Genomic DNA, 20,386 nt, shown 5'->3' on the forward strand with positions numbered 1-20,386 from the left:
CAACCACAAGTAATTGCTAATTCCTATCATTCCCATCCCCATATGTCAACATGCCATTGCATGTCAGTGCAGTTTCTCGTCTCTGATATGCATGTGACATTATGACATATATTATAATTGGACCCTTTTTCACTACCCTTTTCCATCTTGAACAAAACATGATATTATTAATTAATTGGTTTTTGTGTTCAGGGAGAAAATCATCATCATTCATCAATCTAAAGAACCCGATAAGAACATTCTTATTATAATTGGTCTGGTCTTTACAAAATCTAAGGTCTTTCCCACGTTAATTATCACTTTACATAATAATAATAATAATTTTAGTTTGTCATTGTTGTTGACTTGTTGTCCATGAGGGTTAATTTCAACGGTTCATGAAAGACGTAATGTTGACATGTGTCTTTGTTACGATTTAAGTTCAAAATTACACACATGTATATTGCTAAATGCTTTAGCATATGACATGGTTCTAACAATCCACCATTAAGATGCATGTTAGTTTCTCTCTTCTCAGTTCTCACCACTATATATGTTGTTGTTACATTGCTTTAGTTTAGTCTTTTATTTTTTTTTTTGCCTTTCTCTTTGCATCCCACTTTTCCCAAAAGTGAGACCTTTCTGTGCAGTGTTGCTTTGAAAAGGCTCGTGCAGTTGGGTTAATTAATTGTTTAATTTGGGTCCCTTTAAAAAAGATATCATGAATGGAAGCTGCTGTTATGTTTGCTTTCGTTGAAAAAGCATAATTGACGAATCAAAGCTATAATTCAAACATGGTGGGAAATCTTTTTTAAAACACAATTATCATCACCCCGCTCTTATTATGCTTAAATCAAAAGGAATCACATTGTTTAGGATTATAAATATTGCTCAATTTAATTTCTCAAATTATGAAAATACTATTTTAATTTTATTTTTTAGAACAACTATTTTAATTTTTTTAAAATTTAAATATCGGTCCTTTTACTCATTATTGCTATAATTATATAGACTATAATAATAATTTTTAGGTAATATATATATTTAAGGATTATAATAGCAATATTTTATATTTTTAATTACTAAATTAACTAATATTTGTAATTTAAAAAATTAATTTGATGTATATCCAGGTTATGATTACGTGTGTTTAAATCTCTAATTATGGATGTCAAAAAAATTTATAGCCGCAGATATTTACAAGTAAAATCAATTACAACTTATGAATAATGAGTATGTATATTTTTCATATTTGCATGTTTTCTTAATACTGAAGTTAAAATTATGTTAAATTAATTAATTATGTTTTAGTTTATATATTTTTTTTGTAGTGAATTATCTTTGCTAAGAAAATTAATTTTTTAAGAAAGTGATTTGAAACTTACACCTTAATCCTATGAAACTGATTTGTAAGGTAAAAATTATCCTCTATTTATATATATTAATTTGATCATATTGCTAGTACATGTGTAATCTTTAACACAACCTTTCACACCAGGGATTAAACATCTCAAGTATAAAGTTTGATAACAGATAGTTTGATAAAATCAACAACAAAAATCATTAGAATAAGTTTCTAATATCATTTTTAAAAAATAGTTTAAAATTTAATTTAACTTTACAAAATCAATTTATAAGATAATTATTATTTTTCATTTGCATAACAATTATAACAATTTTATGCTGCCAATTTTTTTCTTTTGGTGTTAACACCAAGGACAAAATCTTGAATTTTATATTAAATTTTATGTATGTATAGGAACTAAAACTTATAATTTTCTCATGTAAATTCTAAGGCTTAAAATGAAGACTAAAAGTTTAAAATTTCAACAACCACCGCTACCATGCACATGAAAATTATGACAACTGACAGTTTTAATTAACTCTCATATATAAACGAGAAAAAAAAATTATTAATGAGTAGATAACGGTTATTTTTTCACCATTGCTGGTTCTAGTTACAATTTGCAAAGCACATAACTTTTATGATTTATTTATTTCATATGTTAAAAGATGTAATCACTTCGTTCGGAAACCTCTCAAACATTTAATTACTCTTAGCACTCTCAAACTATGATCTTTTTGGGTAGGTTGTTAAAATGGGTTGGTCTTTTGAAATTTTTAACCCAAGATATAAATACAAGAAGAACTCCCTAGTCCATTTATACTCAATAAAACTAAATATGACAAGTGTATTCCCTTAATATTTAGCTAAAATACCATTTAGTAGTCCCTTCACTCCTTTATGTTTGGGACTAGAAGACAAGTATATTCTCTTAATATTTAGCCAAGCACTAGTACAAAAGACCCTTTTTACGTCGGGTATTTAAAGTCATTTACGTCGGGAAAGCATCAGACGTCATTACAGGAGACGTAAAATTTACGTCGGGGGTCAAAAACCGACGTAAATTTACGTCGGACATACCCAGGTCCGACGTAAAAAATCGTAAAAATTTTTTTTAAAAAAAAAGAAAAACGAATGCAGCAGAACGGCCCGTTCTGCTTGGAGAACGGCCCGTACTGCTTGGAGAACGGGCCGTTCTCCAAGCAGAACGGCCCGTTCTGCTTCCCAGAAATCGCTTTTCTTCTGGGTTTTCCTCCCAGAAATCGCTTTTCTTCCCAGAATCGCTTCTCTTCTCTGTTCTCCTCAGGCTTGGCTTCGGCCACTGGTTGTTCCTACTCAAAATATATAAAGAAACACACATAATAAGTTCAAAATACACATTTAGTCGTATGAACGCAAACTGCTTGTTTTTGTCGTATGAACGGAGACTGAATGATAGAAAAATTATAAGGAAGGAAGGACCGAAGGAGTAGGAGGCAGAGGGATTTACACAACGCGCGGGAGAAAGAATTTTTGAAATCTCCAACTAGTACGTAAAGTTTGTTTTAAAGGAGAGATGCGGCTTATTTACGTCGGCCCTATAAGGGTCCGACGTAAATTTTAACATCTACGTCGGACACATTGTATAACCGACGTAGATGTTAAAATTTACGTCGGTCCTTTAAAGGTCCGACGTGAAAAAGTCATAAAAATTACGATACATGCCACCGCGTTTTTATTACGTCGAGTGTTTGTATTTCCGACGTAAAATGGGTGACGTAATAGCTCTATTTTGCACTAGTGAAGATACCACCTAATAACTTTGCCCACTAATCAGATGAATATCATGACCCAAGATTAGCTTAGGACCGAACTAAGTTGATCAATAGTAAAATGGAATTAATATAATTTTGATATGAACTTCATCAAATATCAAAATTTTCGAGATAGTTAAATATAAATATCTCATATGAGACAAAGAAAAGACAAATTACACATTTTGAATGTTTTTGACTTTGATAGCAACTATGTTTCTTTACTAGCATTTTTCATTTCGGAACAACTCTAAACTTAAGAGGTGATATATTTTGATGGGTTTGTCCATATGCATCCGCTGTCTATATTGATAATCTTTTAGGTGGCTTTGTCCATATGCATGCGCTATCTATATTGATAATCTTTTAGGTGGAGGCAACATTTTCATTAGTGCATCTACACTTTTGAGGAAATGGTTATTTTTAGGTAGCTAGATTGATATATCAAATAATAGATTAGGTGACCACTGAGCAGTCATATATAGTAGAGTACTTTAAATTTATCACTCACCGTAGTGTAATATATGCATGGGAGTGCATGATTGAGTGGAAAGGCATGCTCATGGGGTTGGTGAAAAATAATAGGGCTTTGTTAAATCACATGCATTCAAATGGATCTATACATAGAGGCCATAATAGCTGTAAGAGGACAAAACCAAACAGAGTAAACGACATGCACACATTTGTTATGTCCACTATATCCATTTGTTATCCATCTATGTTATCAGTTCGAAAGCATTAAGAGCCACGGATTGGGACTTGCTATGAGTCCATCGACATGAATAAATATTAATAAACAAAAGGGCAACAATAGTATAGTTACAAACAATAAACCAATTATTGAAACTAGTAAAGTAGGTAACACGAATGCCAAAAGAAAAAAGTTTTCTTTTTGTGAAAATATTTTTAGTTAACTAGATTAAAGATTAATCTCATAAAATTTTCATATATAATAAAAGATCAAGCAATGAGAATCTTTATTAAATAAATCATCTTTACAACATACTCTCTAGAGTGTATAATCTATATGAGTTAAATAAAGTTCCTCCAAGTTTGTAATGTACCTATAAATTGATTAAGTACAAACAAACTAATAAATGGTTATTATTTTTTACTCTTAGGTCCCTTAAGTTTGTTTTTTTAGGTTTAAAGATATGATTTACATAATATCTTAAAACTAACGATTAAAGATTATTATACATTCATGAGATATGAACTCTACTGAACATTATATTCATTGTTTGTTTATATACATAGTTATTTGCTTAATTTCTCCCGTTTAATTTGAACAAGATAAACCATAGGAATATATGAACAAATGCTTAATTTAACACATTATTTAAAATATAATATAGATATTAAAAAATATATGCTGTTTTTCTTTTTCAATAAAAACCTTAAGTTTAGGATAAAATCCATGTTTAATTTGTAAGTTCTATTGTAATTTTTATACCAATTCAAATAATATATTAACGCACTTCCTATTGTTATAATTTAAACAATATTATTTTTTATGTCAAGTGTTAATATAATAAATAAAAATAAGAGTAATTATTTTATATATATATATATATATATATATATTTTTTTTTTTTATTAGAAAATTTTAATTGTGTTATATCGAGTTTAGTAAAGTAGAATAACAATAAGATTAATTTTATAAAATTATCTTTTTATCTATTTATTAATTTTTTATGTGTATAAAATAATTTAACGACATAGAAAAATATTATTTATTTGTGATCGACTTTTCAAAAATAACCTCTCTTGTTTACGCTTCATCGTCCCCTACCTAACACTTCACCCTTCTATTGTTAAGCCCCTTTCAAAAGGGGGATTTTCACCGACAACTCCGAAATATGTTTGTTCCTTCCACAACCTTTTATAAAGAGAATTTTTATTTTTACATAAAATGATGCCTTTTTTTTATATTAAAAAACATGTATAATATAAACTATGTAACTCTTTTGGAGAAATTAGTTCGTAAATCCGTACATGTATGAAAATATGAATATATTAATTAATATAAATTTATTTTTTAAATATATAAATTAAGTTTTAAGTTTGATAATAAATTATAATAAATAAATAAGTTATAATGAATAAAGACAATTTAAAAATAACACAAACATAATATCAATAAAAGAAATAAAATGTGAACATAGAAATTGAGAATAATTACATCATTAACTCAATATCTTAATAACCTCAAATGTATAAAAACTCAATAACGTGATCAAATAGTTTACAACTTCATATATATTAAAATAAATGACGCTTTTGTATATGCGTTTGGCACCATGAGAAACAGGATATTGGCGATAAATCTTGTAAATTTTTCATTCATGATTTTGTATTTTTTAATGAAAATTAAACAATAATAAAATGTGCTAAAAAGAATTCAAATTGTATTACTAACTGTCTATTTAAGTAAAAATGCAGAACACGTATTTATTATACATAAATAATTTGTAAAAATTATCTTATATTAATTTATGAAAAAAGTAATTTAAACTTATAAAAAAATTATATTTTTTCTCTTAAAAATACTTAGAAATTTATATATCCGATGGTAGCAATGTATATGAAAGGGGAGTAATATTTTAATGAAGCCACAAATCCTGTCTTCTTCTCCGATTAAAGGTATACATAGAGTATGTATTTTGGCTTTGAGTAGGGGGACCAAAGAAGGTTCCAAAACATAGAGTTGTTCATATTGTTGGATTAAAATAATAAAAATAGTGATTTTGGAATTAATGATTATGCACCAACTCCTCCCAACAGCTGTGTTGTGTGTATGTTCCCAACCAAACGCGTTCGTGGCTTCTGTCATTTGACCAATTTCTATCGTCTCCTAACAAAAAATTCCTAACCTTTTTTTTGTTTTCTTTTAGAAAACTAATAAATGATCGTAAAATTAATCACTCTTGTCCTCATTGGCATTGCTAAGAACAGCACTCTACCAGTGGTATTCAACTTATGGATGGAATCACTAATAATACATCAAAATTTTCGTCAACCATGCCATTTGTCAACTTCGGTGGAAATAAATAAAATGTAAAAAAACTTTGTATTGTAATTACATAATTTTCCAATGATTTAAAACACAAAAAGTAATTGTAATATTTGTTGAAAAAAAAATTAATGATTAAAATTATGATAAATAATAAATTATAAAATCATTAAAAGTTTAAATGTCAAAGTATACAATTCTCGTAAGCTATCATTTGATCTATAACAATTTCTTTTTTATTAAAAAAATGTTGTATGGTTAAAAGAATAATAAAAAATCCCTAATCAAAGTATAAAACGAAATAATTATCCCAAAAATCAATCCAGTGAGCATTACTTTGTTGCAAAATGTCAAAGAATTACCACTGAACATATAAATTAACTGATGTAAAATTGTCAGTTTAACCAAACATATAATTTTCTGTAAAAGAAATATATTATATCAGTTAATATTAACTATATAACCAAAATGGATACTTGAGAATTTTGAGTCAAATGGTTTGAACTACCCGCTGAATTATTAACTTCTATATATTTTATCTTTTATACTTAACCCCCTTTTTTTTGCGACACACAATTATTTATACTATTTCTTTTTAGACGTCACATGCATTTTTTTTATGAGAGCCGACTTATTCAAATCAAGTAAAACTATCTTGGACAACAAAGTTTTCTCTCGTTCATTTACACTTTGTTTGATTTGGAAAAGAAGAAAAAAAATGAAATATGAATAAAAAGAAAGTCATAAAAAATAGTAAATTTTTTGGTTATTTTTTTTGTAAAGATAAAAAAAATTATAAAGATAGTCATAATGAAAATAAAAATACTTAAACAAGAAGTTGAAAGAAAAAAAAAAAGAAGATAAAAACTGAAAAATTTATTTCCTCTCTAGTTTCTCACTGGAAGGAGGAAGAGTTTTAACGTAAAGAACGTAAGATTTTTCTCCCTAAATTATTTCCATGTTTTTCCAAACAAAGGGAAATGCATAGATAATTTAGTTTTCTATGCTTTTTCTTTCTCTACAATTTGTCTTATAACAAAAAAATATTAGTGTGAGTGTGAAAAGTGAAATAAAATAATTTAGTCATGATTAAATGATTAAAGTGAACTCTCCTATACTTTTTGCTTGAAATACTTCTTATATATGCATATAAATATAGATATAAACTATGATGATATTTTTCTTATATATATATTTTTGTTTATATTGTAATAAATTAATGAATCTCAAGCTTTTGCATGTAGTATAAGGCTGATATAGACATGTTATATATTTAAATTTAAACTTACGCGTACCTAATTGAGTGTTTCGTTTCATCAACGTTTCCTTATCTTTTTTCACGACCCCTTAAAAATACCATTTCTTAGTTAAAGAATCCTTTCTTATTCATGTAACAAGTTAAGAGAACCCATGAACTATAATTAATAAATATCAACCAACAATAGTACATAGCTGGGTCTCTAAATCATATATTAAGGCTGAATTCCTAATTGTATGAAAAAGATTTAGTTGAGAGGGAGAAACTCTATTTTAATATTCTACACCTTTAAAAAAAATGTTTAGTCTCCAATCATGAGAGGAAAATATCTGCAAGGCAAAATCTGGGGTACCAAAAAGGCTTTTATTTTACGGTGTTGATGGGGGCCACGACCATTCCTCTATTTGAATGTGATTAAACCAAACGTCTATATAAGTAGGTATGTGACCCCCCCTGTAAGTATAAGATCTCAAACGTAGTTTACAAGTTCTTCACAGCGCAGACCTAGAGCAGCATTATTTCTTTAATTATTACAAGGTAGGAGAGGAATCCATTTTTTTTTATATTTCTTATAAAGAAAGTTCCTTGCAACTTCTTTTTGCTTCAGAGCTGGCTTCCCTCTGTTTTTCAACATCAAACCTTCTTTATACATTCAAATAAGTAAAAATGTGTTTCTATAAGTTTTGTACAAACTGTTATACACAGACTGGAAGAGGAAAGAAAGAGTGTAGGATAAGATGATTAAAGTAACACAGAGATAGAAAAAAGAATAATGTCGCAAAAAACATTGTATGAATGTGTTTTACGAAGAAGTGGTCTCTCTAGAAAGTCATCAACTTAGCTATTATATATATATATATATATATATATATATATATATATATGCTCCCTTTGCTTCACTGTCATCAAACACCCCCTTTACTCCACCCGACTTCCCTCCTAATCTATGTTCTTTTAGACACACTAAAGAAGTTCACCTACAAATTTTGTTCCTGTATTCATTAACAAGCATTGTTCACTTTTTGTTTATAAACCGTTTCACTTCTGATTCTGAATATACAGAAATGGGAGTTGGAGGTACATTGGAGTACTTGTCTGATCTAATGGGCAGTGGCTACCACCACAAGAAGAAGAAGAAGCAGTTCCAGACCGTGGAGCTAAAGGTGAGAATGGATTGTGATGGTTGTGAGCTCAAGGTCAAGAACGCCCTTTCCTCACTTAGTGGTGAGTTACATTCTTCATTCTTGTCATCATCATATATTATTTGTTTATTGGTGTCATTCGACATGAAGCTGATGAAATGAAATGGTGACTGCAGGAGTGAAATCTGTGGAGATAAACCGAAAACAGCAGAAAGTGACAGTAACTGGTTATGTTGAGCCAAACAAGGTGCTGAAGAAGGCTAAATCAACAGGAAAGAAGGCTGAGATTTGGCCCTATGTGCCTTACAACTTGGTGGCACATCCATATGCAGTTCAAGCTTATGACAAGAAGGCTCCCCCTGGTTATGTGAGGAGAGCGGAGGTCCCTGCTAACATGGGAACCGTCACAAGATATGAAGACCCATACATCACCATGTTCAGTGATGACAACCCCAATGCATGTTCCATCATGTAGACAAAAATGTTTTTTCCGCACAGCATTGTAAATTTTCAAATTTTAATGCAGTGTTTTTTCTCTTTTAGCATTTTTCTTTTTTGTTTTCTGGTCCATTTTCACGTTATTGCTTTCTAGGAGTGTTGACTCTTTTTTTGTTTTACATAAAAAGATGAGAAGAGGCGTTGCTGTGAATGTGATCATTGTTTTTCTATTTTTTGCTTCAGTGTTCCAGTATTGTACACTGTCCTTGCCTGCTCGTAGCTATGCAATAGCTAGTTTTGGTGGGCCTTGACCTTCCTTGAGATATGATAGTTTTTATTGTTATGGCCTTTTTCTGCCATAAATGAAACTGGATCATGTCATGTGAATTAAGTATAGGCAAGGGTGAATGAAATGGTGAATAAAAACAATGTCTGCTTGCAATTTGAGTTTTTATTTATCTGTTTTCGTGCTTGGAGTTGTAGAGAAAAATATCAAAAACGTATTATTAGAGGAGAGTGGGGAAAAAATGCTAGGAATAAAGTCAAAGAAAGGAAGCAGAACAGGCATGGATCATATTTTGCCTGTAGTATGCATATTAACAGTGGCATTGCATTTTGCCTACCTAGTCCCGGAGCATTTGGCACCTCTTATCACCAAAAAAGAAAATTTGACAGGCTGCATTGGGGCTAGTGCTGAAAAAGCATACATAATTTAAACTCAATTCCAAATACACTTGGTTCCCAGAAGAAGCTGGAGCCAACAGGAACAATGATGTTCAAGGAAGGCATATCCTTTTCCTCTCAATTAACGTGAGGCAGGAATCAACTTTACTTTTTCTGCTTTGCCTTTTTTCTGTTTCCCTCTCCTTTACCAGATCCTCACAAAGTGTAAAGGCACATGCAACCTCGGGATAGTATTTAGGATTCAACAGAATTATGCAGATGATTATTCTAATTACTATCATCACCACCCCATCATCGTGACGTTGCAAGCAAAATAGTGATACGGGTATAAACAATTGTTAAGGTTGAAGGAATTCATACATGCTGCACAGTCACTGAGTTAGCTAGTTTGCCTGGGCTAATTCGCCTAATAAGTTGAACCAGACACAAGCACAATTTACATTTGAGAGAATTACGATTTACGATATCTCTACGAAAATATTTCTAATTTTAGATGAATTAAGCCAAACTGATGATTAATCAAGTAGCATATAAATTATTTCCGAAAAGGCATATAGAGCCATGCCTATTTCAAACAGGAAGATCAAAAGGGTAAAGCATATCATGTCTAACAGATGACATTTATCATATGAAGAATTAATAAATTTATCATTCATAGAGGAGTATTCAAAATTACATTTACACTAAAAATACACAAGTTGATCGCATGTCATGTGCAGAGAGATACGCGTGAATTATCTGAATCTATATCACCAGGAAGGATTGTTCATTGCTCTCAAAAGTTGTATCCAGGTCAATCATGTACAACTCCACTAACCAGGAACAGTAACTCGAGGTAGCTGGAATCAGGAAGGAGATTCTTCCAAACAAGTTGATCCACATTCTCTAGCAAAATGTCCATTTCATTGCTCTAAACTATCAGTAATTAGAATCATACCTATTTTAGACAATCCACACCAGAGAAGAAAAGAACACCGAGTGTTATCATTTATCATTAATCTTACATATCACCAGGTAGTTGGTCATTAAACATGTTGTAAATTTCACAAAGAATGTTTCACAAAAGAGTAGAAATATTAAGCAGCCTATGTTTCAAGTATGATCACTTGTGTCATCAAATTTTGATGTTGCTTATAGATATAATCAATGCCAACTGATTAAACCACTAAAGCAGGTGATCAATGCTTTATCGTGCAGTTTCTACTTACTCCTACAAATGCATAAAAGCTTCCGGGTTACATGTCCAAAATTTGAAGTTGTTGCTTCCTATTTGAGTATTTTGTTAAAAAGGAAAGAAAGCCAACAAGTTTAGGTTCCTCAAGCATATAGAAAACAATCTGGACACAAAAATATGAGTGCTTGGTTACCATTTCAACTATCTATTTTAAGCATATAAATATTGTATGGAGATCTCGAAACTCACTCCATCCATGTGTAGTTCATATGCATCTATATGTATCCGATCACTTTGGACTTCCTTCACTTTGATCTGTTCCCCGAATAAAGCTCAACAAAATTAATATCATACAGAAGAGTGGCGTTGCCGGGTATATTGCAGTCACCTGTTGAATCAGTGTAAAAAATGTAACAACTTTGATGACTTAAGGCATCTTCTGATATTAATGATACAGTTACTATATGCAGCTTTTTTGTAAAACTCAAGTAATCAACTAGAAAATGCTTGTCCCCTGTAATAGTAATATAGGAATTTCTGAAATGCGATGAAGCATAACCTGAGAAGCAGCCCACAGGTTCAGGGCCATATGCTAAGTGTGGAGGAATCTGCAGTTTGCGTTTCCCACCTGGGTAAAAATGGTAAATTAGCAAGCTAGTGACAGTGTGACACGTGTGATGATGCAAGATTCTTAAAATGCTCCAATTAAAAACTATACCTATTCGCATTGGAGGTACTCCTTCACCCCCCAAAATTCCCTGATCCAATCCCTTGATAACCTGAACTCAATACATAAGTAAGTTCCAACATAGCAAAACTAGTAAAAAAAAAAAAGAAAAAAAAGTTGTCGTGTACCTTGCCAACACCAATGCGCATGGTGAGAGGTCTAGCACGTTTGTAACTGCTATCAAAGACTGTTCCATCAGCGAACCTTGCAGTATAGTGAATCTGCATGTAATGTATATAAGCCATTCATTCATAAAGAGGACATTACAAGAATGGATAAATTAACCAACTACTGACATTGATAAGCTCAGCGTATGGAGCTTCGTCACCGAAGCCCTCAGCGATGTCGCAGTAGCCGAGGCCAGACTTAACGTAGTTGTACTCACACAAAGGCTCTCCCACGGTAGCGTAGTATTCGATTCTGGTGGCGTCGGCGTCCAACGCCGTTAAACCCATCACGCAAGCCGTTACGACCCCAATACCAATTCCGAGCAATGGATTCTTGTTATCACGTGACACCTTAGGAGCCGCTTTGCAACTCTTGCCGTTTTGTTTCCAAAAACATGAAGGAACGCGTACACAGGAGGAGGAGAGTGAGAGTGCCATTTTCCTTTTCTTTTCTCTTTGCTGTTTTACGTTATCTCTTCAACTCTTTCTACGGCTCACTCCGGATATCAAACCCCGCCACGGGCCCACCGTCCACCGTCCACCTAAACCCAACAATTATTCATTTTTTTTATTTTATTTTAAAATAATATCCCTTATTGTTTGGGCTGCAAAACATAATGATATCTATTTGGGCTATAAAACATGGTTGGAGTCTCAGAGTGATGAATCATCCCAACCCTTGGCCCGCAAAGCTCAATTTACAAAATTACCAACGTATCCCTTTCCTTCCCGCGTTTTCACTGATGAAAAAAAAATTCAAAAGCGTTCTGACCTCTAACAACCACGCAACTAGCAACTAACAACTAACAAGCACGCTTCCCCAAGATTCCCCTAACGACCTTCTCAAACCGTTTCGTTCCCTCCATCACTCGCGCGCTCACATATAAATAACTCGATTCATTTCCCGCTGCATTCACTCAGAACTCCAATCATCGCTTCTTCTCTCTCCGCCATGGAAAACTCCTCTTCCTTCTCCCTGCGATTTGCGCTCCTCTTCGCCGTCTCCTTCGCCGCCATACTCACCGGCCCCAAGGTCACCGCTACCGAAGGCTTCGAAGCTCCCTTCACTCCCTCAACACCGCCACCAGCTCCACACGATAACCAAGAACACTCGTTCTTCTCCCACACCGCGCTTCTCCCTCCGATCTTGTCTCATCTCGGCTTCCACGAGCTGGCAACGGCGGCTCCGTCGCTCTCCGACGCCGCAAACACCGGTTCCTCTGCCTGGACCGGTCCTTCCACGATCTTTGCTCCCTCCGACGCCTCTCTGCGCGCCTGCTTCTCGTGCTCCGTTCCGAGCCTCCTTCGCGAACACATCGTTCCCGGTCTCTTCACCATCGATTATCTTCGTAAACTCGCTTTCGGCACCAAGATCGAAACCTTGAGTCCAGGCCGCTGCGTCACCGTCACCTCCGATATACTCCACCTGAACACGAACACCAAAAACAACACCGCCGCCGCGAAGGTCTTCATCTGATTTTAATTTTTAACTTACATTTCACTTAATTAATTATTTGTCGGTTAGAATGAGATTTATTAGTTTTCTGTTAATTACGGTGGTTTGATAACTTTATTTCCTCTTCGGCGAAGGTTTTCGTCGGAGGCGTAGAGATAACGCAACCAGATCTCTTCAACAACGGCATGGTCGTGGTCCACGGCCTTCAAGGATTCGTCTCTCCTTTATCTCCGTTCTCTTGCGACGTGGAGAGGATGAACTCGCTCTCGTTTCCGTTCCATCCGGATCACCGTTCCGGTCACGGTCACGGTCACGGTCAGCATCATCTCCACGCTACCAGTGCCATGGTGCAGCCTGCTATCATGCGCCTGATGCTCAGGGACGCAATGCTCAGGCTCCGCAACAACGGCTTCAGCATCCTCGCCCTAGCGATGAAGGTGAAGTACGCGGAGCTCGTGACGCTTAACAACATGACCGTGTTCGCCGTCGACGACCTCTCTATCTTCGCCGGTTCGCACTCCTACATCAGCAACATCAGGTTCCACATCGTGCCGAACCATTACCTGTCCATAGCGGATCTCGAGAAGCTTCCGGTCGGGACTGCTCTACCGACGCTGGAACGAGGCCAGCCACTGCTCATCACGACCTCCGGCGGAGGAGAGACGCAGGCGCCGATGAGGATTAATTACGTCAGGGTTAAGGTTGCGGATGTGATCCGCAACGTGAAGATTGTGGTGCATAGTGTGTACTTGCCGTTTCCCCATATTAATCCTGTGGCTGCGGCTTATGACACTGTGATAGGAGGTGAAGGAGCGTCAGAAGGAGCGGGGAATATTCCAGATTCTGCAGAAACAACTACGACGCAAGGGACGTGTTCTGTTCTTGATGGACGTCCAAGTTGTGGTGTGTCTCCGATGCCTCAGGTTCAGGTCAAGCCAATGGTGGAGATCGAAGATCACCATGGCCTGTGAATAATGTCATCCATCGTGATCCGCGATGATCTCTGCTGAAGTGAAACTTTGTGCGTTTGTAATTAGTTCACTCTGTTAGCAGTGCTAGTTCTCTTTAGTTTCTGTATTCTGTGAAACTTCCGTGTTGTGTGTACAGCATATTCAATACTGTTGTTCTTCAATAAAAACTAGTTGATTCAAACAGATTTTGGCTCGTCTTCAGATTATATTGGTTATTTTAATTGTTTAGTTGATGCCAGCTAATAGATTTTCCCCTGTGGTAGTTGTTGTTTCTTTTGCTCTCAGGTCTCAATTCACTCATCCAAGTGTGCTTATCACTTGCTCTTCTAATTTGATTCATATTTGACCATGTCATTTCTCCTTAAAGTCCTTTGGTTAAATAAATCTATTGAGTAGCCTAATTTGCATAAAATCGCATTAAATTCTAGGCTGAGGAGTGGTACTTCATTAATTACTTTGAAATGATTAAAAGGATAAAATAGGCTCACACCTCGCAATTGGGTTCTCGCATTTGAAACAAATATTTGTAACATTTTCGTACTAGCTTGGATAGCAATTTAAATTTCCATCTCCTTACTCATTAGGTACTTATCAAATCTGCAACTTCTTTTTACTTGATTGGAAAATTAAAAAACGAAAGAAGTACAAAGAAATATTCCTCGATAGGAGGATGGAAACAGCAGGGGAAGGAATATCCCTCCCAAATACAAGGAGATTGGGTTTTTCTAACCCCAAAATTAGTCAAAGAGTGGGCCACCGAATTAGCTTCTCTGTCTATACCATGGATGTAATCCAGGATCATCACCAAAATTGACGCCTACAGGTGGAAAGGATGGCAGCTTTTAGAGTTAAAACTATCGACAAGTTGTGAAATATGAGATTACAAAACTCATGGAACAAAATGATCAATATGGATTTATAAAGGCTTACAAAATCCTTATTGATGTAAAAAAAAATTGAGTGGTGATAAAAATCAAATTCACGAGACTTTAACTACATAATGAACGATTTTGTTATGTGTAAAAAAAATTAGTTTAAAAATTATTATAACTAGATTAAAAATTCACTATTGAATTATTAAAATTAAAATATAATATAAAAAATTCAATAAGCTTAAATCATTTAAATATAAATATAATTCATAATTAAATAACATTAAAAACATAACATTTTAAATATAATTCAATATATTCGTTAGAAAATTTAAGTCTTTATTCATATATCTCAACTACTTCGATCGGCTAATTATCTTATGATTATATATTATAAATTAAAAATTAAATAGATAAATTAATTTACTTCATTATCATAATCAAAATTTTCATATTTGTATAAATGTTTGTCTCTCATATCTAAATATTATTTTGGTTAATAAAACTTATAGAAATTAAAATATGACAAAAAGATTAAAGATTAAATTATCTAAAATAATAATTAAAAATATGAAGAGGAGATAAAATACTCTGATTGAAAAAATTAAATAATATAATATAGAATTTTAAATTAATATTTTATGTTATGATATAAAGTGTTTTAGTCACATTTCCCTTCATACTCATTATGTTTAATACTTTTCTTGCATTTTTTTTTATATTTTTAAAATACCCTTATTTCCTCTCACTTTCACCCTCCCCTTCTTTCTATCAAGTCATCTCGATCTTTTTATTTTCTCGCATTTTGCCGATCATACTGAAATTAGTTTTTATAATTTTCGTAATGTGTTCAGTAGTGTCGAGTCACATTTTGTCAAAAAAAATTACGTCTTAAAAATTAGTTTCCGAAAAGGTTGTTTCTGTCAAAAAAAAAATAATTGCAAAACAATAAATGGTAGGGAGTACAAAGAGCAAAATTAAAGATATGAATAGCAACTCTTTGTCTCTATTTCTATAATTGCAAAACACAAAATGGTAGGGATTGCTGCGTGACTTACTTGAGCCCAATTGTTTAATTCACTACCCTCAATGGCCCTTCTCTCATCCTATCATCTTCTAAGTTCAGACCTTCAAAAAGACTCATGTATGTATAGATAAGTTTTCTCATTAATACTTATAGATTAAAAATAAATTAAAAGTAAATTTATAAGTTAAAAATAAAATTTTTAAGAAGTTAATGATTTTTTTTTATTTTTATAAATTAACTCATACATAAATTAGTTTAAACTTATAATAAAACTTATTTCATTTTTTTATTTAAACATCTTAGAAATCTTAGAAATGTTTTTGAAGAAGTTTAATTTTAGAAATCGCTTAATTTTTAGGAGTTGACCATTAATTTACTTTAATAGAGGCTCTTTTTATCATATTTTTTTTGTATTTTATTGTCCAATTTGATATTGATTACACGTATATGAGTTCTCTTATTAAAAGCTTGTAATTAAATCTATGTAAAAAAAAAAGTTAATATATAGTATATTGTAGAATTTTAAAAAAAAAACTAAACTTGAAGAATGATTTAAATATATTTTTAGTCTTTATAAATTAAATGATTTTAGTTTTAATTTGTTTTTTTTAGTTTTAATTTTTTAAACTTTAAAATAACTATTTTGGATTGTTGTACTTTTCAAATTTTGAATTCATTGATTTTGATCCATAATAATCATTTTAACAAACAAATAATATTTAAGTATTTTACAGATAAAAAAATATGTTATGAGTGATATGATACCACGTACACATAATGAGGTGATACTTGGATAACCATAATTCAAATGTTATATTTCACTACTTTTTTTGAAGCAACTATTTTAAGAGTATATAAACTTCAGATTACTAGCCAGCAAATAACAAACCAAACTCGTAAACATTTTGCAAAGCAATTTTAAACCTATATTAACCAAAAATTCTTGCACCTATTCAAGAAATTATTAATTAACTTAACCTATGCCATTTTCATAACATAAACTTCTAACTTAACAACCTTGATTAACTATCGATAAGCCAAAATACGAAAATAGTAATATATTATTCTTTGGACTGACTTTCTTGTTTACACTCTCTAAATAATGTGACATTACAAAATTTAAAAGACAAAGTCTTACAGTTATTCCAGCTTTTCATTAAATCAAATCCTTAAGACACACAAGTAATTTTTATTTGGTTATATTCTTATTTATCTTCAGTATTATTGAAAATAGAGTACGTCGCCATCAGCACACACGACTTGTATATAATCTATTGAAGTTTCCTTTCCGTTTAACGGATCGATTGGTTTTTTTTTTTTTTTTTTGAGCATCCACCCTGATAGCAGTGACTAATTTGAAGGTACCTCAAAAGATGAGATATAAAATTTTAATTCAAATTAATTAAATTCATTTAACTTAAATTTTATAATTTTTTTTGTTTGATTTGTACCGAATCAATCTGATTTAAATTCAGTTGGTTCTATTTGAGTAATTGAATATCCGATGAATTTTAAGAAATTTAAAAAAATATATTTTTTAAAGTAGATATATTTTTTAATATTAACTAAATTAATATGTTCTAAAAATTAATTAAATTAATAGATTTGTAATATAGTTTTTTTTATTTATTTTTTTAATTTATTTAAAAAATTCAAATGCATTGTAGAGTGTGAAAATGACACTCAATATATTTCAATATAGTTATTATTGGTTTCTTTAAATATTTGAAAAAGGAATGAAAACATCTACATATTGTAACACAAAAATGTCTTTAAAATAATAAAAATGATACATACATACTAATTGTTAACCAAATAAAAAATGATAATAAATAAATAAATTGGTTTGGTTAGAGTTTGTTGGATTTTAAATGTGTAAATTTGATACTCAAACCAATTAACATTGGATTTAATTGGTTTGGTTTTGATTGGATTTGAACAAAAAAAATCAATTTAATTGTTTTGATTCGAATTGTCAAGCTTGTTGAATTGATCAGATTCAATAAACTCTCCTACCTTTTGGGATGTATACACTTTTTAATTCAACAGTTGAATTATTGAAATTTTATGTAAATACATGAGTTATTAAGTAGAGTAAATCTAGATAGATTTACTCATGTAATAAGTAAATCATTTTCTCTCTCTCTATATAGAGAGATTAAATTACTCTAAGAATAACTTTTGATAAAGTTAGTCTACTCAATAACTTATGGTGTATATTGAATTTTAATGATCTATTAAATTAAAATATTTTAATGTATAAATCAAGTCTAAAATTTTTTGAAAATTATTTTATACTTTATTTCATTAATTTAAATTAAAAAATAATCATAAAAATATTTACATATTGATTTGAATCTATATAACTAAGTACTATATAGTTTCAATTTTTTTTTAAAAAATTAAACTTGATTCATACATTAAAAACTTTAAATTTTTCGGTTGAATAGTTGAAATTCAATATACACCATAAATTATTGAGTAGAGTAATTTTACTAAGAGTAACCCTTTGAATAATTTAATCCCTTTTCCCTATATATATTAGGAGAGAAAGAGAAAAATGAGAAATTCACATATTCTAAGAGTAACTCCTAGTTTAGGGTTTAAGATTTAAATGATATACTATAAATCATATTTTACTTCGGATTTAAATAATCCAATTATTAAAAATAAAAGTTCTTAATGTATAAATCAAATCTTCAAATTTAAAAAAAAAAATCAAAACCATATAATATTTTGTTTTATATATTTAAATCAGTATATAAAATATTTTTATGATTATCCACCAATTTGAATTAATGAAAAAAGTATCAAATAATTTTCAAAATTTTTAAAAACTTATAGACTTGATCTATAAGTTAAATTTTTTTTAGTTTAATGATTAAGTTATTGAAATTTGATATAAAATACAGGTTACTAAGTAAAGTACGTCTGCCAAAATTTATTCTTAGAATATATATATATATATATATATATATATATATATATATATATATATATATATATATATATATATAAAAGCTATAGCATTTTTTTACGATTTTAACCTTCAACTAACTCTTAATAATATTACAATTTTTTCCACAATTTGACTTGGTCAGAGTCTTGATTTGAAAAAGGATGTCAATTAATAAACTCGAGGCGAAAGGAAATTTCAGATATTTTAGTTTGAATAAAATTATTGTGATTAACGAATTTCATAGCAAAAAGAAAACTTATCAAAATAATCCAACAAAAGAAAATTCAAATGAGATTGAAGTATTACTATAATCAGTCTAATAATACGAGATTAAGTAGTATATATAAGATTTTAGATTAACATTTTTTTCTGTCATTTTAAGTTAAAAAAGTTAAATGAATGTTATATATCAAACATGAATGTTAAAAAATAAAAATAATAGTTTTGAAATTTGAAATAATAAAAATCAAATTAAAATATATTATGAGGATCAAAATTAAAATACACTTATTTTATATAATAAAAAAACAAATATAATTTTTAAGTTTTATAATGATAAAAAAATAATTTTTTAATGAAAAATAAAAATAAAAATAGTTTATTTTATAAAAATAAAAAACGTATTTAAGTATAAACAATATTAACATAAATATAATTAATATTGAGTTTGTTTGTTTACACTATTTTCTTTTTTTATATAATAAAGCATTTTTTTAAAAGTAAAATAAATAGTATTTTTTAAACTTTTTTATGTGTTCATCTAATTTTTTATAAAATAAACAGTTTCTTAAAGGATTGTATTTTTTAAAAGTATTTGTTTAAAAATTCTTTTTAGGTAATCATGATATAAGTATGAAGTATTTGCAACAAACATTAGAAATATATTTTTTAAATTTAAACAAGTTGACCCATTATGGTATGAAAAATGCTATTCGATAAATTTATATATAACTAAGATTTTGTTTGTTTAAATTTTTTCTTATAAAACTTTTTTTTAATAAAATAAACACTTTTTTCTTTTACTTTTTACGTGTTTGTCTATTTTTTTTTAAAGAATAAGTAAATTTTTTTAAACTTTTTTAAAAAACAACTTTATCTATTTTTTAAAAAAATTATTTCTTTTAAATTCACTTATTTTAAAGTTTAAACAAATATACTTTAAGTTGAAAAATTAATTTTTCTTAGTGAAATTTACGATGAGAACAATAGAGTTGGAAGGTGGTACGTATGACTTGAATCCCATGGCCGACCTACTATGGAGTAGAAATCTAATTAAACATACAGGAAGATGATGATATTTATTGAAAAGTGTTGTATTTATTTAAGATTTAGTTGATATTCCTGCCTCAGCCTATAGAATGCGGTAACTAGTTAAACACGA

The 20,386-nt window shown here is 30.5% G+C and overlaps 3 protein-coding genes across 7 annotated transcripts; 2 read left to right on the forward strand and 1 right to left on the reverse strand.

Annotated features, from left to right (window-relative positions):
- The first annotated feature begins 7,796 nt into the window (after positions 1-7,796).
- Positions 7,797-9,198, forward strand: LOC109816373 (Heavy metal transport/detoxification superfamily protein). 2 transcript variants are annotated; one of them, XM_020381364.3, is made up of 3 exons: positions 7,797-7,925; positions 8,451-8,612; positions 8,707-9,198. In XM_020381364.3, exons 2-3 carry the CDS (start codon positions 8,453-8,455, stop codon positions 9,003-9,005), a joined length of 459 nt encoding a protein of 152 aa, XP_020236953.1. In that variant the 5' UTR covers positions 7,797-7,925; positions 8,451-8,452; the 3' UTR covers positions 9,006-9,198. The 2 variants fall into 2 exon arrangements, with proteins under 2 accessions (XP_020236953.1, XP_020236954.2); XM_020381365.3 differs by lacking the exon at positions 7,797-7,925 and having other exon boundaries at positions 8,003-8,612.
- A 1,055-nt stretch (positions 9,199-10,253) lies between these two features.
- On the reverse strand, positions 10,254-12,215 carry PNSL4 (FK506-binding protein 16-2). Of its 4 annotated transcripts, none has more exons than XM_020381347.3 (6): positions 11,850-12,215; positions 11,682-11,774; positions 11,545-11,605; positions 11,386-11,454; positions 11,076-11,214; positions 10,254-10,567 (listed from the first exon to the last, which is right to left on the reverse strand). In XM_020381347.3, the coding sequence occupies exons 1-5, from the start codon at positions 12,156-12,158 to the stop codon at positions 11,132-11,134; spliced, it is 615 nt and encodes a 204-aa protein (XP_020236936.1). In that variant the 5' UTR covers positions 12,159-12,215; the 3' UTR covers positions 10,254-10,567; positions 11,076-11,131. The 4 variants fall into 4 exon arrangements, with proteins under 4 accessions (XP_020236936.1, XP_020236935.1, XP_020236934.1 ...); XM_020381346.3 differs by having other exon boundaries at positions 10,254-10,537; positions 11,850-12,214; XM_020381345.3 differs by having other exon boundaries at positions 10,254-10,589; positions 11,850-12,214.
- Positions 12,216-12,499: 284 nt separating this feature from the next.
- LOC109816351 (uncharacterized) lies at positions 12,500-14,330 on the forward strand. The gene is made up of 2 exons (XM_020381330.3): positions 12,500-13,185; positions 13,311-14,330. The coding sequence occupies exons 1-2, from the start codon at positions 12,673-12,675 to the stop codon at positions 14,145-14,147; spliced, it is 1,350 nt and encodes a 449-aa protein (XP_020236919.1). The 5' UTR covers positions 12,500-12,672; the 3' UTR covers positions 14,148-14,330.
- Positions 14,331-20,386: the final 6,056 nt, after the last annotated feature.

Source organism: Cajanus cajan, chromosome 2 (genome assembly GCF_000230855.2).
Source record: "Cajanus cajan strain Asha chromosome 2, NIPB_CcT2T_4, whole genome shotgun sequence".
Classification (NCBI taxonomy): Eukaryota; Viridiplantae; Streptophyta; class Magnoliopsida; order Fabales; family Fabaceae; genus Cajanus; species Cajanus cajan.

Excerpts from the sequence above, each read along its gene's own strand:
- PNSL4 (XM_020381347.3), bottom strand. The coding sequence starts at position 12,158 with ATGGCACTCTCACTCTCCTCCTCCTGTGTACGCGTTCCTTCATGTTTT. Across the intron at positions 11,455-11,544 it reads AGTACCTCCAATGCGAATAG|GTGGGAAACGCAAACTGCAG; the intron begins GTATAGTTTTTA and ends ATTTTTACCCAG. Across the intron at positions 11,215-11,385 it reads ACCTGTGGGCTGCTTCTCAG|GTGACTGCAATATACCCGGC; the intron begins GTTATGCTTCAT and ends CTGATTCAACAG.
- LOC109816351 (XM_020381330.3), top strand. The coding sequence starts at position 12,673 with ATGGAAAACTCCTCTTCCTTCTCCCTGCGATTTGCGCTCCTCTTCGCC. Across the intron at positions 13,186-13,310 it reads ACAACACCGCCGCCGCGAAG|GTTTTCGTCGGAGGCGTAGA; the intron begins GTCTTCATCTGA and ends TCTTCGGCGAAG.
- LOC109816373 (XM_020381365.3), top strand. The coding sequence starts at position 8,180 with ATGAATGTGTTTTACGAAGAAGTGGTCTCTCTAGAAAGTCATCAACTT. Across the intron at positions 8,613-8,706 it reads CGCCCTTTCCTCACTTAGTG|GAGTGAAATCTGTGGAGATA; the intron begins GTGAGTTACATT and ends TGGTGACTGCAG.